The sequence below is a fragment of the Erpetoichthys calabaricus genome, chromosome 13, assembly GCF_900747795.2.
Source record: "Erpetoichthys calabaricus chromosome 13, fErpCal1.3, whole genome shotgun sequence".
NCBI lineage: Eukaryota > Metazoa > Chordata > Cladistia > Polypteriformes > Polypteridae > Erpetoichthys > Erpetoichthys calabaricus.
This window is the reverse complement of record NC_041406.2, coordinates 143381014-143398767: the sequence shown is the minus strand read 5'-3', so window position 1 is coordinate 143398767 and position 17754 is coordinate 143381014. Positions and strand designations below refer to the sequence as shown.

The 17754-nt window shown below is 42.4% G+C and overlaps 1 protein-coding gene across 2 annotated transcripts in view; it reads right to left on the bottom strand.

Annotated features, from left to right (window-relative positions):
* csmd3b (CUB and Sushi multiple domains 3b) overlaps positions 1 to 17754 on the bottom strand; it is a 1253873-nt gene that overhangs the window by 566538 nt on the left and 669581 nt on the right. For both annotated transcript variants that reach the window (XM_051936007.1, XM_051936008.1), the window contains exon 6: positions 8172 to 8284. In XM_051936007.1, coding sequence (XP_051791967.1) covers positions 8172 to 8284 — 113 coding nt within the window. The remainder of the gene's footprint in view (positions 1 to 8171; positions 8285 to 17754) is intronic.

The following is a 17754-nucleotide window of genomic DNA, read 5'->3' as shown; positions in this document are numbered from 1 at the left end:
TAGGTTGGGAGAACAGAACAAAATATGTGAAGATAGAAAATGGGCCCAACCAGCCTATGTGAGATTTATGGACTTTGAAAAGGCGGCATACGGCTGTGTCCCTCAGTGTGTCCTAAGTCAGGGGTTGCTTCAGAAATATGGGGTACCGGGCCATATATTGCTGGATCCCTGTGCAAATGGAGCGAAAGCTTGGCTTGAAAGTCAGACTCACTCCCGGTGCATAAGGATCTCTGCTTTGGCTGCCCTTTGTCTTCCATTCTGTTCATAATTTTTATGGACAGAATTTCTGGGCACAGCCAACGAGTGGAGAGTGGCCAGTTCATTGGCATCAGGATCACAGGATCTCTGCTTTCTGTGGATGATGTGATCCTCTTGGCTTCATGGGGCTCTGGCCATAGACATGCAATGGGACAGTTTGTAGCCGTGTAGGATGATCAGCACCTCCAAGTTCAAGGTCATGATCCTCCAAGCTCCAAGGTGGCAGGTCCAAATGTGGGAATTGTCATGGTTCTACTGTGTCTGAGAATGTTTTTCACCGGCTGAAGCAGTTTGGTGGCATCCCATCCTGTCCAGGTTTGGGTCTAGCTGGATGGGGGGTGCTGCCTAAAGTGGAGGAGAATAAGCATCTTGGGATCTAGTTCATAAGTGAGGGGAAAAGGGAACAGGAGAACAATGGATCAGAGCAGCATTCATAGTCATGCGGACATTGTATCCGTCAGTCATGATGAGAAGGGAACTAAGCCAAAAAGTGAAGTTCTCAGTTCAGCATTCGATCTACATTCCTACCCTCACCTATTGCCAAAAGTCGTGGGTAGTGACTGAAGAACAGAATCATGGATAAATGAAGCCAATATGAATTTCCTTCTCAGGGTGTCTGGGCTCAGCCTCAGGGATAGGGTGAGGAGCACAGATATTTGGGAGAAGTTCAAAGCAGAGCTGCTGCTACTGCTCCTCCACATCGACAGAAACCAGTGGAGGAGGTCTGGGCATCTGACTGGGGCATGTTCTACCAGAAGGAGACCACGGGGCAGAGCCAGGGGCATGCTAGAGAGATTACATCTCTTGACTGGCCTGGGAGTGCCTCAGTATCCCCCTGGAGGAGTTGCAGGAGGTGACAGGGGAAAAGGGACTTCTGGGCATCATTGTTTAGACTTCAGCCTCCATGACCCGGACCTGGATGGATAAATGGATGGGTGGTGAATATTTGTTTTGTCAGACACTTGAGCCTTGGGAGTGTCTCACGGGCAGAGATTTGGATTCTTTTGTGGGGATGGTGGGAGTGGTGCATCAGAATTAATGCATTAATCTAGAATGGAAGAGAAGCCACTGGAGAACAAGTGGTGTCACCCCTGGTACGATCGCCACAATTCTATCTCTACTAGTCTCTGGGAGATGAAACCAACACCGCAACGAGAAGTTGGAGTTCATCGACTGACTTGCTTTAGTGACACATCGAGGTAACCCCACTGAGACATCGACAGCGCGACAAGGAGTGGATCACTACACATCATCAGGGCATTAAGTGGGGTGGCTTGATGGAACCCTAACTCTTTTTCATTGTCCCCTTGTATTTTTATAGTTTGTTTATTAAAATTACATTTCATGTTGCTATTAACATTTGCATTTCTTGAACTGAGTGGGCTCTTTTGAAAATTTGAGTAGTAAATTTGAGGAAGGAGGAGGAGAAGAAAGAAGAAGCAGGAAAAAGAAGAAGCAATAAGACACCAAGAAGACCCATGCTATGAGACGCAGCAATGTAACCCTAAAGCCGATGTCACATTACGTGACTTCTTGTTCTTGGGTATGTAAGACTTGTCAACTGCGGTTGCGGATTACGTCAGTTTATACAGAATGGCCCACGAAAAACTGGCCTGCTTCTAACGAGAGTGCAAAGAGTATACATGAACATGCTGAAATGGGAACATATGTATTGACGCACAAGGAGATCACTTTCAGCACCTTTGGTAAATGCGAGTACAAATTTGATTGTTTTTCTCTTCACCATCTCGGAGGAGTTGGGCCACTGTGTACAACTGAAAATCCCTGGGCACGTCAAGTTTCTAGCACCCATTTATCTGACAGCCAATAGTGTACTGCCTGCTGGAGCCGGTACTGTTGGAAGGGTTAACAGGTACCCAGAGTTCAACTGCAGCCTTGGCCCTCTTTTTCCATTCTGTTGGGGTATGTAAAAGACGAGACATCAGACAGACGAGTTTCTGCTCTGTTCCTCCCTTCACGTCACAGCACTATGTGCACTGCACTTGTAGATGAGCGTTCATTGGTTGTCAGCTCTCACGCACACAGAACCCACCGCTACAACTAAACTTGTTGGATTATGTTGGGGTGAGTCATGGACTAGTTGGAGTGAGTCACTCAATATGTCAGTCTACACGGCCGACCTTCAGAGTTGTGTGCCACCGACTACCTTCGACTTGCTAAGGTTATAGAAATGAAGGCTACAACTGAAAATAGCTGGAAAAGTTGTCTAACACGACACAGCCTTTACAGAACCCTTTTGCATTAATTTCAATGATTAAAATATTATCAAGATGTCCGTATAAGTATGAACGAGCAAATCCCAACAAAGGCTAACCCATGGCTCATTAGGAGGAAGATGTTCATCTAACTAAAAAAAAAAATCGGGAGTGGTCTCCTCTCGACTTTCTCATATACTCAGACATGGGAATGGATATTTAAGGAGGAAAAACACAAGACAACAGTTATATTCTTATATTATGTACATTAAAGAACCATCAACAACAAATCAAATCATATAAATAATATATTGAACAATTATTATAAAAGTAAAGTTGAATAAATCGGACTCTGCATCTGCATGAATAAAAGGTAAAGTACCGCTTTTGGTTAACGGTAATAGATTTTTATCAACTTTTGGGCTATGTTTTGTACCAAATACTTGTATGCAAAATTTGGTTGAGCTAAGTGAAAGCGAACTCAAGTTATCGTATTTACATACACACGCAAACACACACAGACAAAATTCGAAAAATGGTATTTTCGGATTTTTGAAAACGTCGAGATTCATCAAAATCTCGAAATGGAATTTTTGGGCGATTTCAATACTTTCCCTACACTTTGTATACGAGAAAGTCAGGGAGGCCTGAAACGGTTGAGATTCATCAAGATCTCGATATCGAATCTTTGGACGATTGCAATGCTTTCTCTATACTTCATATACAAGAAAGGAAAAAGGAGAGTCACTTGTGAGATTGTGCACGATTGAGTAAAGACAAGTTTAACACTGAAGACTTTAGTAGCATGAGGGAGGAAAAATGGCTCTGCGAACTGTAAAATCAAGGAAATTATTAAAAATACATCTTAAACCAATTCTGTAAATGTATGACTTTGTAAAATCATGCCTGGCAAATATTGGAGGAAGAAGCTTCTACAAGTTCGAGCTTCATAATGTAACATGTCAGCGGAGAATAAATTGACTACATTTGACTTTGTTATACATAATTATGAGGGAAAGTATCAATGCTGAGTGATAGGCAGGATTATAGTCGTCATGGAAACAAGGTTCTGTTTATGGGATATCTCTGAGGTTCAGGCGTCTTCTGCTATTAGGGTAAGTTGTACCAACAAGCTTTGTTCTGATTACCTAAACTACATTGTGAATTACGTGGATTGTTACACTAATTTTTATTTTCTGAAAAAAATTAGCAGTGAAAAGAGCATTATCTGGGATTCATTATTCAGTAAAATTAGAGAATTGGTCAAAGTCCTGCAAATGCGTGCTTGAGCTGGTGCTCATTTCTACAGGTTAGGGTCAGGAGAGGTCATTTACAATTGTGTGAACCTCACATGGTTCATCAGTGACAATTCATGGAATACACTTCAAATATTTACTACCAGTCACTCAGTACGGTAGTGAAATCTAGACCTTAAAGAATGCTGAAGAAAGGGGAACTCCTAGTAGTGGCCCCTAAGGAAGAGTGTCAATGTGCATCTATTGGAGAAGGTCATCAGGACGCATCTAATCCAGACAGGCACAGTAGTGCACCTGGGATGTCAAAGACAGCATCAGCGGCTCAGCCGTGTGCTCAGAACGGACAGCAATAGGATTGCAAAGATCTTACTTTATGGCCGTGTTGAAGGAGTTAACAGGAGAAGAATGTCCAAGACAAACGTGGTTTCAGTCAGCACTAGCAAGATACAAACGGATGATCCTCCCTGCTGTTTTTGGGGGCTTCACATGACAGAGCTCAATGGTGTTCACTTTCAGTTCATACGAGAGCCTACGTCAATCGCATAGAGATATGGCAAAGAAGATGAAGAGAGAAGAAGTAGTGAGATTTACTGCCACGTCCAACTCTCGTTGGTCTACTACATTGAATTTGGGGGTTGAAGTGAATTATACACCTTAACTCGATCAATGTGACCATTCCAATTTAAGCCATTAATTAGCGACGTTTATTGCATATGCATCAAAACCGTACAAAACCGTGCTTGATGTGGGGCCATTACTCACGGCACTTCTGTGCTTTGCTCTTTGGAGTACCGGGAGCTTTTCCTGCATACCTGGCAGTGTTTGAAGTCAATCTGTACTAACCACAATGTAAATAAAATCTTTTCAATTCTTCCATTAGTCAATACTTTACCCATGACAACAATTTCACCTCTTTATTGGTTCTAACTGGTCATGTGGGAAGTCAAGCAGCTCAGCGATCCTTATAATGCAGTAAATGCTAGACAGAGTATGACGGACCCTAAAACTCTCCTACATTTTTCTAGTACACAATTTTATCACTTTTGTATAACAGGTGTCACACATGTGCCCATGGGAGACAGACTGAGGGTTTTGGTGATGGTAATTACCCTCCAAACCAGAAGATGTCGATGTTGCTTTATGCCTTTCCTCTGCCTCCAACTGCAGATTGATAGCCTTACTTCCACTGACATCACTTCTGTCATCCACCCTCTTGGACTCACCTCTTCCTGCCTGGGCCACATAGGACCGGATACCCACCATCTTGAACCAGCCCCTTTTTGAATCCCACCTGTAAAGACAGACTGACATTTTCTTTGACTTTTTGATTATTTTCATTTCATCCAGTTACACAGGTTCACCACTGTGTCCCAAACCACTTTCAATCTATTTGTGTTTTTGTTACACTAGCTACATTACTTGTTGAAGATGGGCAATAGGATGTATTTTACAATATTTTATACTTGATGTCTTGTGCCTTACATGTGCTTTAGGTTTTGTCCTACGCCTTTCTTCAGTATACTCAAGTGACTCAGCCTCTCTTTCCTGCTGCTTCCTCTCTCGATCTGTTTCCCATAAATCCTTCTTCTCTGACTCATCATTCTGAGGCACTTTGCTCAGCTCCTGTCTGTTTTTTGACTACCAGTACTGGTAGACAGGCCCCCAATTACCCGGTATGAAAACATCATTCCTATTTCTGTGAATACTTCCAGGGTTTGAAGGAGACTCAGCGTTCCTCCTTAGTCTTTCCTCAGTACCCTCATGTGTGCCAACCTGCCTTAACTAGCGCTTCCTGCCTCGATCGCATTTGACTGAGCAACTACAGCCAAAATGATCAATCTGACCCAAGCCAAAGGAGGGAGTGGACACACACACTGGGCGGAGGTAATGGTTGATGGTTGACCACAGCGTCCATGAAAAATAAAAATCAACGATTGGCTCTAAACATTTGCAGAAATTTCCTTAAACTGCCAAACCGCAGCCATGGCAGTAGATGGAGGGGCATAGCAGCTGGGGAGTAACACAGCGACAGGGGATTAGCCAAGTTATCGCTTACAGTGGTGCACAGGTGAATTGATGAGTATAGGTGGCGAGTCATAATATTTTGTTCGTAAGAATATGTCCTGTAACAGAACTCAGAACACAGGCCACAGGCCCGGGAGTAGCTCTGAATCACCAGGCCCGGGCTACTTTTATTAGTAATGAGCCAGCAAGCTCACTGACATGTCATTTGTCTCCTTTCGTAAAAATAGCAGCGAATACTATGCCATTAAGCAACCAATTATAGAATGGAGTTTATTATATATACTGATGAGGGGATTACATTTCATATTGAGCAGTACGGGTACCCTGTGGCAGAGAACAGGCCGTCTAATCAGCTCGTCACACAAAGTTTACTTGGCTTCTCACTCTTTGCTCTTTTAGGGAGCTCACTGTCATTAAATGCCAGCTCATACTGTGGGTCGCTGACCCCCCCCCCCCCAGGTTAAGGCAACTTGCCTGCAACATTTTTTCATAGCATTTCGCTTGCACACAGGATAAGAAAGGGCAAAATATATGCTAACAAGCCATGATGGAACAGAACTAAGTGTGATTTTTTTTTTTTTGGTAGCACAGTAAATTGGTAGAGCTATGACTATGACTATGTCATCGGTGAAGCACACAGGCGATGGTATCATACATCAGCGATGTTCTGAAATGACGACGTGAACTTTTAACATCCCCAGTGTTAGAGCCCGGCATTACCTGGGCCGTAAAAACAGTGCCAACAGTATTAGTTGCCTTCCCTTCTCACCAGTAGATGTGCCTAGTAATAATGGTGCCTCACAAGAAACGTTTTCCAGCAGCCCAGGTGTTGTTTCATTCAAACAAAAAGCTGACAACAATCTCTCTCATGCAAACTTCACATGCCAATTAGCTGAACAAATCCTTGCCAGACACTACACGTTGACCCTGCGTCTTATTAGTCAACATTTCATTGAGTTTATAGCACCGACAGAGGAGAAGCAGAATCCAACTTGTTCATGTGCAGTGTGCAGTCCAAAAGCCGATCAGTCCAGAAAGAAAATCTGCAAGGAATCACGCTACTGTTTTCCCCGACTGTGACATTGGATTGTGTAATTCACCACACTTCGAGATACTCCACACAAAAGACATCGTTTGACAGCAGATACGGTATTTGCATCATTCTTATGCTTTTTTACCCTTCTGACTGCACTACACTACTTTTGGTGTTTTGCATGTTTTACAGTAGAAAGATGAGGATTTTTCAAACTACTTTTTACATTTTTCTCAAGAACAAATGTAACGCTGAACAGGTTAATACATCACCCAGCCTTAACACGCACACATATTATCATTTTATAGTGTAGATAGAAGATAGAATAATAACACAAAGTTATTATTGGTCCATCATATCATATGTCTGCTGTCCAATAAATCTGCTCTGATCGACTAATCCAATCAAAATGCATTTACAGCTTGTCACACACGTGTGATTGGGAGGCAACTAAAGGGCCTGAATAATGGTAATTCCACGCCAGACCAGGGGACGGCGATGTGCACGGACTTTCTTCATCAATCCCTTTTGACCATCCACGCACAGTTCTGGACCCTCCAATGACGTCACTTCCCGTTTCCAGGCCCTCCGATGATGTCACTTCCAGTCCCGCCCCCTCCAATGACATCACTTCCTGTCTCGACAAATAAAGCCTCCATCTTTGACAGCCTGCCTCAGTTCTGTTTTGGACTCAAACCCGTAAACAACTCCTAAGAATTACCCATTTGCAGCCAGGGAATATTATACGGGTGGCTGCCCCAAACCTTTCTTGATGTCTTTGGCTCGTTCTTGTGACAACCTGCTATTTCAAGCGATGTCCAGTAGTGACTGGATCGCAACGTTCGCACCGAGTGTAAACCTAAAATCTGTGTACACCACCTTCATGGGACGACATAGAAGAATTTGTACTGAAACAATTTTCCGGTCATGGAAAATAAAATCACCCTGCACTAGAGTCCTTTATAATAATTGTCCCAAAGATTGACAAAAAATCTAAACAAAAGTACATCATGAAGTATTCCGTAAGGGTAGGCAAACTTTTCATCCAAACCTTTGGTGTGCATATTGTAAAAAAAAGAAAAAAAAAAGAACCCAAATTCTAAGATCGTGATGAGCACTCTGAACAGTTTTTATTCGCCTTCTCCAGACAGTAGATGGGATGTCATGTTTCTGATTTCATCGTTGACCGTGCGAAACACCAAACAGAACAACACTGAAGTGAGCAAAAGAGTCACAAAGCCAGTCTCCAGAGATTCATTCTGAGCAGAGATACACTGTAGGCCTTGAACTAAAGTAGGCGTCTGAATGATTTTGAACATGCGATTTGCATGTTGCACGTTAACAAACAGCATTGCATGGGTTTGACAAAAGAAGAATATTTACCTTGATACTGGGCACTAAATCCTCTGTACCGATGGTTGCTATCTGTTACGAAATGTAGCCTCAGCCAGTTTTTGCTGCTGACGATGGGAGAAGGAGTGTTCATTCCCGATAACCTGGAGCAGAAAAAAGAAAACAATACATATGAGTGAAACATTCTTATAACAATGCTTGTTTTCAGCTGACTGTAGGGGACGAACGATAGATAGATAGATAGATAGATAGATAGATAGATAGATAGATAGATAGATAGATAGATAGATAGATAGATAGATAGATAGATAGATAGATAGATAGATAGATAGATAGAGTACTTTATTAATAAGCCGTGTTGTTTCAGTTGTTTTCTGTACTGTCACTTGTACAGTATGAATATATTGAGTGTGTCAAAAGTGTCCTGTTCAGCCCAGGGACCCATCGTTTAATGACCTAATGATGTAGTTTTCCTAATTTCAATCACTGTAATCGATTTAAATCAATTTATTAAGTATCACAATTCACTCCACCACCCTGTCAGCAACAAGAAGACCCTAAATTCAAGTAGCGTGGGCTGCACGGTACTGATTTTTCAGTCTCACACTTGCTATAATTTCATCCCACTCTCAATTGCTCAAATTCTATCCCGTTTCCGCCCATTCCCATCCGCTTTCTCCCGTGTTCGTCTAAAGTTCCATTCCACTCTGGACCATCTGGGATATTCCGCCACCTGTGCCATCCTTCCATAGTAGCTACCCAGCTGAGTGAAAGACCGTCCTCCATCACAGTTGGAACGTCAGTCCACTCGTTATTGCCACTACAAACACCATTTTCAAGAATTTTCCCAGATGCTCATCAATGCTCTGACTTCAATTTCAAAATCAGAGAATTGCCTGAAGAAGGGGCCCGAGTGGCCTCGAAAGCTTGCATATTGTAATCTTTTTAGTTAGCCAATAAAAGGTGTCTTTTTGCTTGGCTTTTCTCTAAAAATCAGAGAAATAAATTCTACTTGCCCGCATCTGCTCACAACTTTTAAATTTTAGTCCCGTGCCGCAAAAGAATCGCGTCAAGTCACGCAGATCCCATTAAAGAATACAGAATCAAGCTTGGTCTCTTTTCTTTGCAGGAGAGACCTGGTAGTCTGGCAAAAGAGGACCCAACCAGGAAGGTCAAGATGGCCACCTGCAGCAAGGTCAACCCTATGATGTCTCCAGAAGTAGCAGACAGGGCTCTATTTTTTGGTCACATGATCCAGAATGCTAGAACCAAAGGGAACCTGGTAGAGGTGGAACTCCTGGTAAAGGAACTTCATTGTCTAAACAGTCTACGGATCTGCCAGGGTTGGGCCCAAGGCCATAATGAACAAAAAAATGACAAAGGAGTTTTTATTTGAAATGAAGTGATAAACGTCCAGACAGAATGTCGGTATGCTTGAAAACAGAGAAAGTCAATGGGTCAGTGTGTATATTAAGGAGACGCTCGTGAGGTCCTAAGCTCATTCTCACCCACTCAGGTCTACTGATGCAACCTCTGTGTGGTTTTAAATCTCCGTCCAGACTCTTTTCACGTGGAACTTCGAAATGGTGGAGCAAGTTGCCCACCTTCATTGGAACTGCCGACTCCCTCAATATGTCTGAGAGGCGTCTGAGGAACGATGAACTTCTGTCTAACTGTTGATGGCTTTGATGGGTTCTTGTAATCCAGGAAGTGTAACTCGCTTGCATTTTGTTCCGAGCTCTAACACTGCTGCCTGCTGGGTGGATGTGTAAAGTAGGTTTGCATGAAAGGGGGTCTGAATCCTTGTGTCAATCAACATTTAGACACCTGCAGAAATGTCTATAATTCTGTTTTTACTTTGTCATTATGGGATGTTGAGTGTTGCTTGATGAGAAAAAAAATGAAATGATTCTATCACAGTTCTGCAATATCGCAAAATGTAAAAAAAAAGTGAAGGGGTCCGAATACGTTGTTAAGGCGCTGAGTATTGTACTGCACGTACTGGTAAAGAAAAATGATGTGCAAAATATTCTTATGCCCCCTTAACCCAATTTATGGTCTCGACATCATGTGTGTGAGGTGGGGACCACCCCTGCAGTCACGCCTGCTCATAGGAGACATCAGACCTGCTGAGGAATGGCATGAACTATCTATGGAGGTTTTTGAGCCCGACTCCTTGGGATCCTTCAAAAAAAGTGGCTTGATGGGATTCTCGGATCAATAAGCCACTATACTGGAAGGCCAACGGGGACTTCGTCACCCTCTTTGTTTACTTTCAGTCTTTCTGATGTTTTTATGTTCTAGGAAGCGTGTGACAAGAAGTCACAGTTTAAATAGGTTTAGTCTTATTGGTATTGTTATTGTAATTTGGTAATTCTTTCCCTTCATCTCACACAAAGACTTACAAATTCAATCTCCCTTAGGTTTGTAGATCTCTCAGCTTAACTGGCTCAATGCGTCTGGTTAAAATACAAGTGAGAATGCAATTAATAGCCCTGCAGTTTGAAAGAGCGGCAAATCAATGCACGTATGCAGTCTGTCCGCAGCCTGATTAGTGCAGGAGCAGCAAAAGAGACAACGGAATAATAATCAAGTCCGAATAGACCGAGCTGCACTCGGGTGTCACCAATCACTCAAGACACAGCATCACAGAATGTAGCCGGGGCGCTGGGAGACGGTGTAACAGCGAGACAGAGAGGCGCGAGGGAAACGGGAAGGCCAGCCAGTGGAGACTCCGGTCACAGCCAAAGAAAGACTGAGGGAGGCACACTAGCTGTCTTCTGTTCACCACGTCACAGGGCACACAGGGCTTTATTTTTAGCATTTTGATGTATTGAAGGCACTTCCATGGACCATGAGCTTGCATGCGTATACTGTACCTCTTTTTGAGAGAAGAAAAATTCTGCTAACACTTCTTGTTCATCAAGTATCATAGGATGTGTTCTTAAGGGTCCCCCAGTGATGGATGGGTGTCCCATCTAGGGTTGGTTCCTGCTTTCCACCCAGTGCTGCTGGGATGGACTTTGAGCCCTGCAAACCTGAATTACATTAACCAGACTTGATAAGAGATGGATGGATGGATGAATAATTCAAGACCTGTCTCAGTTTTGGCCTCCTATGTTTTGAACATTAATTCATTCATTTTCTAAAACCAACTTATTGTAGGTTGGACACATGACTCTCTGGAACCCAATCGGTGCAACATGGGGCATAAAACAGGAAGGATGCCAGGCTATCAGAGGGCACACTCCTCCCATACTTTGCTAAAGTTGGATTACATGGGCTCAGTAAATGGATGGATGTATTTGAAAAACTGTAGGCGTTTTCCGACCCACGAGTTCCTGTATGACGTAGGCATTGGGCCACTTGTGGTCCCACCACACAGCAGAAATTGTAACCCTTTATGCAAAATATGTGACCCACAAAGAAGAGTGATGCAAAGTGAGGTGTGTTCAGGAGTTCACATACCTCTCCACCCATCTCAAACTCATTGTTTCGAAGTGATCATGAGGTCACCTGGTAGATAAATTGCTTCAATGCGGTGCATTGCTTGGTGCACCAGGGAGGCAATTATGAAGTGCGGTGCTCTGTCTTCAATGACAACTCTCTAAAGTCCAGGGGCCTCATGTATAAATGGTGCGTATGCACAAAAATGTTGCGTATGCCCGTTTCCACACTCAAATCGCGATGTATAAAACCTAAACTTGGCGTAAAGCCACGCACATTTCCACGGTAGCTCATACCCGGTCATATGCAAGTTCAGTGCTCAGTTTTGCTGACTGGCGGCACCCAGCGTCAAAGCAGTGCTACTGTTAATGTGTGGCTACCCTTTCTTTTTTAGATACACAATCCTGACGCGGCTTTATAAATACACTGACATTAACCACATGTTGTTTATTAGTTTAATGCATCCGATTGTAATTAACCTGTAATAATATAATGGTCCACAGAATGGTCAAACAATTCAAATACCATAACTGCTTTAGTGTTGTTACTCTCACTGCACCTTCTTCTTTCAGCTGCTCCCGTTAGGGGTTGCCACAGCAGATCATCTTTTTCCGTATTACTCTCACTGCACCACTCGGAGTATTTATATCACTGTATCTGAGTGTGAATCACAGACCTACAGCAGCTGATTGGAAAAAGAATTATCGGTATACAGCATCAAGCACACGCTGCCTCAGCCATGCTGTCTATTGAACTGCTCCCATACGGCAAACGCTTCAGAGCCTTTCCTGTACGGACCTCGCGGTTCAGAAACAGTTTCATCCCAAGAACTCTAAACGAATTCAATCAGTCCATCAAGTGCTCCTTGTAGAACTGTCTGGACTTATAAGTACAATCACCTCACTGTAAACTTGCGATACAGTTATAATATTGCACAACCTGAGCCACTTTATGAAGCACGTATTTACATATGATGACAATATCATTTTTAAGATGAAATACAGCAAAATAGGTTTCTTACATAATACAGATAAAACTAACTTCATTTAAATAATTTATGTTGTTAATAATTAAACATGTGAGGATACGGTGCAGCATCGCTAGCAAGGCGCTGCCGCTCCATTCACAGATTGTTCCTGTATTCTTGCTGGTGCTGACGTGATACTGGAAGGATAGATGGATAGAATAATTAAACACGTACTACGAAGATATTTCAACGTTCCTTAAAAGTTTTGAAGAATCGGCGTTATAAGCTTACAGATGGCTTAACGTCTATTACAGAGCTGATTGTGTGGTGATTGGGTATTTGGAGAAAGAAAAGTTAAGGACAGGAATTGGTAGTTAGTACATTTGAAAGAGACAGTACTGCTGCAATAAATTATTTCATCGAAGGTCATGCACGGCGCAGCAAGCATCTTGCGTGAGACACCGTACCACCGTGTTCCCATGTTTAATAACTTGCGTTAACTCCTTTCATCATGAAAATGATATCAAGTATACATCTCAGTATTTAAATTATTCAGAGAGCTGTAATATTATGACTGTGATGGATTCTGTGTCCTGGCGGAGGAAGAGAAAGCCTGGAAGCACGTAGTGATTCACACACATAGAGCACATAGAAGATCAAATACAAAACAAAGCATTTAACGTGTTACTTTAGTTATGATGGGATTGAGAAACTAGTTATTTAAATTTAAGATGAAGTTTATGATATTCTAACTTTAATGACAAAATAAACTATGTGATCAAAGTGGAAATTTCGAGATTAAAGTTGACATTTCGTGCTTTTTTCCCCCACTGTGTGCCTATTTTTTTTTCTCTGTACCCTAATAAGTTTTCATATGACACTCAGACGGTCCACTACGAGTCGCCTTTTCACGGCGACCTTGATATGTGACAACTTTGTGAACTTGAGCTTTCGAGTTTCTCCGACACGCTATGTCACTCAATCAACTTACTTCTGTTGTTTATACCACTGTTTAAACCAACAAATAGTACGTGTTTTCTTTGCCTCCACTTGGTATTCGCTGAAATTCTATTTTCCCTCGTGCTTTTGCCATTGCCTTCTCACAGAACACTGAGCTTAAGGGCTATTTATATTGATTTGCATATTCAAAGAAGCGTAATTCTGGGAGGAATTGGGGCGGGACAGCAGGTGCATGAACGTGCGTTACTTTTCACGCTGATCTGGATTTATGTAACGGAAGAACGTGGAAGTTGGCGTTCGCACAGATTTATGCATCTGGATTTTTTTTGTGCGTATGCACATTTCCGCTTTTGTGCTTACGTCATGTTATAGTGCGAGTTCTATGCACTGCGTTATGCATGAGGCCCCAGATGACTAACAGATTTGTAAGGTGGCGCCCATGCTTGTGGTCAACCAATCAGTGTGATTCATTGTTCAAGCCCACCCACAATAGTTCTTGGTCAAATAACAAGTACATAACCCTGTAGGAGGAGCTAAAAAAATGTAAGTTCCGGCAACTACAAATGATCCGAGTGGTGGGAATGCCAGGAGAGTTTTGAAACAGTCCCTGACTGCTAAAAACAAGTTATTGCCGTGTAAGAGCACCTCATTATGTACTGAAAACATTGACACAGATCACTCTCCATCTGCGTGCTGAATTTTCTGTTCTCATTACAGGGTAACGAGGGGCATTACTTGTGGTCAAGGTTAAGTCACAGGGTGCCATGCCATCACACACAAACTCTTGGTAAATCTTATTCGGGGACTTTTTTAAGGGTACACCAGTGGAATGAAGGAACATTTATTCAATCACTTTCTGCCCCCCCACCCCACCCCTTAGAATGGACAAACACAAGGACGATGAAAACCTGGCATCTCTTGTAACCCTCTGCCAGCTCTCTCCCCCCCCCCCCCTCTAGAGAGGGAGAATGAAACCCTATGTGACCACAGACCAGAGAATGAAACAGAGAGGATAGAACTTCTGCAGCAGAGTAACAGATCTTTGACACTAGGGGGCACCAAAACTGTAAAAAGATTACATTTTTATTTATTTTTTTATTTTTTTTGCTAACACACTAAAACTGGTTCAACTGACAAAATCCCCTTCAGCCTTACTTCAGCTCTCAGTAGATCAACACGTTTGCAATAACAAACACAATCCACTTATGTTTCCCACGTTTGCCATCCGTCTAAATTCTATTAACAAGAGCTCTCATGTTTCACCCCTGTACTCATGCAGTAAACAGCAGCAATCGAAATGTTTACCTTAGGTCATCACAACTTGCACTCCTTTATCCAGGTGTCAACCCTGAGCTCTCCAGAACCCCAGAACATCTCACTCGCCAATCCGAACATGAGAATATAAAAAGGGTCAAAGGTACAGTACGTCAATGTTTTTGGAACAATGGACCCAAAACAATGAGAGGGAGAGATTTCATGGAAGACACCCTAAAGAAACAAGACGAGGATGAGGGGTGCCAGAGAGTTAATGTCAAATGAACTATGTGCCACATTGGTACCCAATGTATTGTCTCATGGGATGGCAGTGGCAGAGGGTGCAAGGTGTGTCGAGCCACCTGAGAATCTCCACACAGACGAGACAACAGGTAAGCTGCCCCACTTTCATATTACGCATCTCCAATGCTAATGTGAACGTTTACTGTATGCTTTCAGTTGATTCAAGGGTGGGTCTGACACGCAAGCAAATTGTCCGCGCTGTCTGGCAAAGCTTAACATTCAGTGTGATGTGGATGAAGTTTTGAGGCCTGACTCTGCCCATAGAAGAGGTGGAGGAGATGCCAATTAGTTTACTCCACAGTCCATGCTGGTCTTTGCACTTTTGTATTATTGGAATATTGCGATGTTATGTGTCTCGTATTTTGTCTGCTGTGAGGCTTTGTCTGAGGTGGGACTTTCTCATAGGGAAAGTATTGTAATCATCCAAAAATTCGACCTCATGATTTTGAGGAATCTCAACATTTTAGACCTCCCGAGTCCAATTTACTTTCTTGTAGGGAAAGTACTGTAATCATCCAAAAATTCGACCTCATGATTTTGATGAATCTCAACATTTTAGACCTCCCTAAGTCCGATTTACTTTCTCATAGGGGAAAGTATTGTAATCATCCAAAAATTCGACCTCGTGATTTTAATTAATTCTCAACATTTTAGACCTCCCTAAGTCCGATTTACTTTTTTGTAGGGAAAAGTATTGTAATCATCCAAAAATTTGACCTCGAGATTGTGATGAACCTTGACATTTTTGACCTCCCTGAGTCCTGGGTATGACATTAATCTTCATCCAGCCCACCAACCTGCAGGGAAAAAATGTGGGCGTTGGTGTCAGAATTGGCACTCCAGCCATCATAAAAATACCTCACATTGTTCCATTCCATCTGAGGTGTCGCCCGTCGCCCGTCTGAACTCGGGTCCTACTCTGGGATCTTGAGGTGATTTGTCATGTGGTGTGTGCGGCGACACTGTATCAGAGAGGGAGAGGTTAGGAGCCTGCTCTGTCTCAGAGTCCGATTAACTTTCTCGTAGAGAAAGTATTGGAATCATCCAAAAATTCATTTTCGAGATGTTGATGAATCTTGACGTTTTAGACCTCCCCGAGTCTGAAAATACCATTTTTGAAATTATGTCTGTGTGTGTGTGTGTGTGTGTGTGAGTAAACACGATAACTTGAGTACACTTTCACTTGGTCAACCAAATTTTGCATACAAATATTCGGTACAAAACGCTAACCGGAAGTCCGATTTATTCAACTTTACTTTTATAGTAATTGTTCATTATGTTTGTATTTGATTTGATTTGTTGTTGATGATACTTTAATGTATAGAATATAAAAAAAATAATCCTTGTCTTTCGGTTTACTCCTCAAATATCCGCATATCTGAGCATACGAGAAAGTCGAGGGGAGACCACTGACAATTTTTTTTTTTTTTCTGTCTTGATTTGCCCCTCTGCTCCACAGTTTAAAATGACAAATCAAACAATTCAGTGCACATTGCAGACTTTCATTGAAGGGGATTTGCCTACATTTTGAAATGACAACACTTGTTCTAGGTGATCCCAGCCCAATTTTAGGGCACCACAACGATTGAGATGATTGGTGTCACATGTGTTTGTGATTCCTCAGGTGGGTTTCATGGCTTCATAAGATACTTCGGCTTGCTGACACCCTTTGTAGTCCAGAGTTGCCATTGTTCAACATTCGGACAGTCTAGACGAGAATCTAAGCTCGCCAGCCCCATCCACTTCATTCTTCCAAGATAACATTTGAGCTTTGAAGGCCCCTAATGTCCTTCTGTCTACCACACCACTTGGTCATTTATTCAGTGTGTCTGTGGTTATCTGAGTGAAGGAAAACCACAGAGCGGAATGGCCTGTCCTTGTCCAGATTGTTCAAATGTTCTAAAGCGAAGCCATCTTCTGAATTTTTGGCAACATGACAGGCTTGGAGTTTATATTTTAGACCCAGAACAGAATATCAGCCCACCATTAGGGTACGCTGACTCCCACAGACACGCCAGACGGATTAAGATTAATCCTAATCAGGCTAATCATATAAACATCCGGCACCGCCGTGAGTGGCAGCCTTTTCAGCAGCTCCGTGTATGACTGTATATGTATGTGTACTTTTCTACTTTTATTTTTCTATTTATTGATCACTCCTATTACTTTATTTAATGTGGATTCGTTCCCTGATATTTTGTGAATTTCCCATTGGGATTAATAAAGTATCTATCTATCTATCTAATCAACGTTGCTGTAACACTGGAAAACCTCACAGATGGAGAAAAGGCCATGCAGTCATTGACCCAGCTGGGACCCAAGACTTCTGAAACTCTAAAGCCAAAATGCCAACCACTCCACCATACACGACCTGGCACAGTGTTTATCTGCTCTTCTTAATGGCTCTCCCCCTGGATTTGCATCCTCCATCATTCTTTCAGGATCACCGGTGTTTGCTTTCTGGTTTGTTTCTTTTTTGTTATATCTACTGTTTTTTTATTTAAGATGATAAGTTCATTGTGCGTCACAAAGACAAATTATCCATCATGCCAACATAAAAAAAAAACAAGATTGATGAAAGCCTCCATAAAACCCTGAAAGTCACTCGATCAAAACAATCTTCTGAAAAGTGAGTAATCAGTGTTCTCCATGGGCCACTCTTCGGCGGCAACCTACAATTGT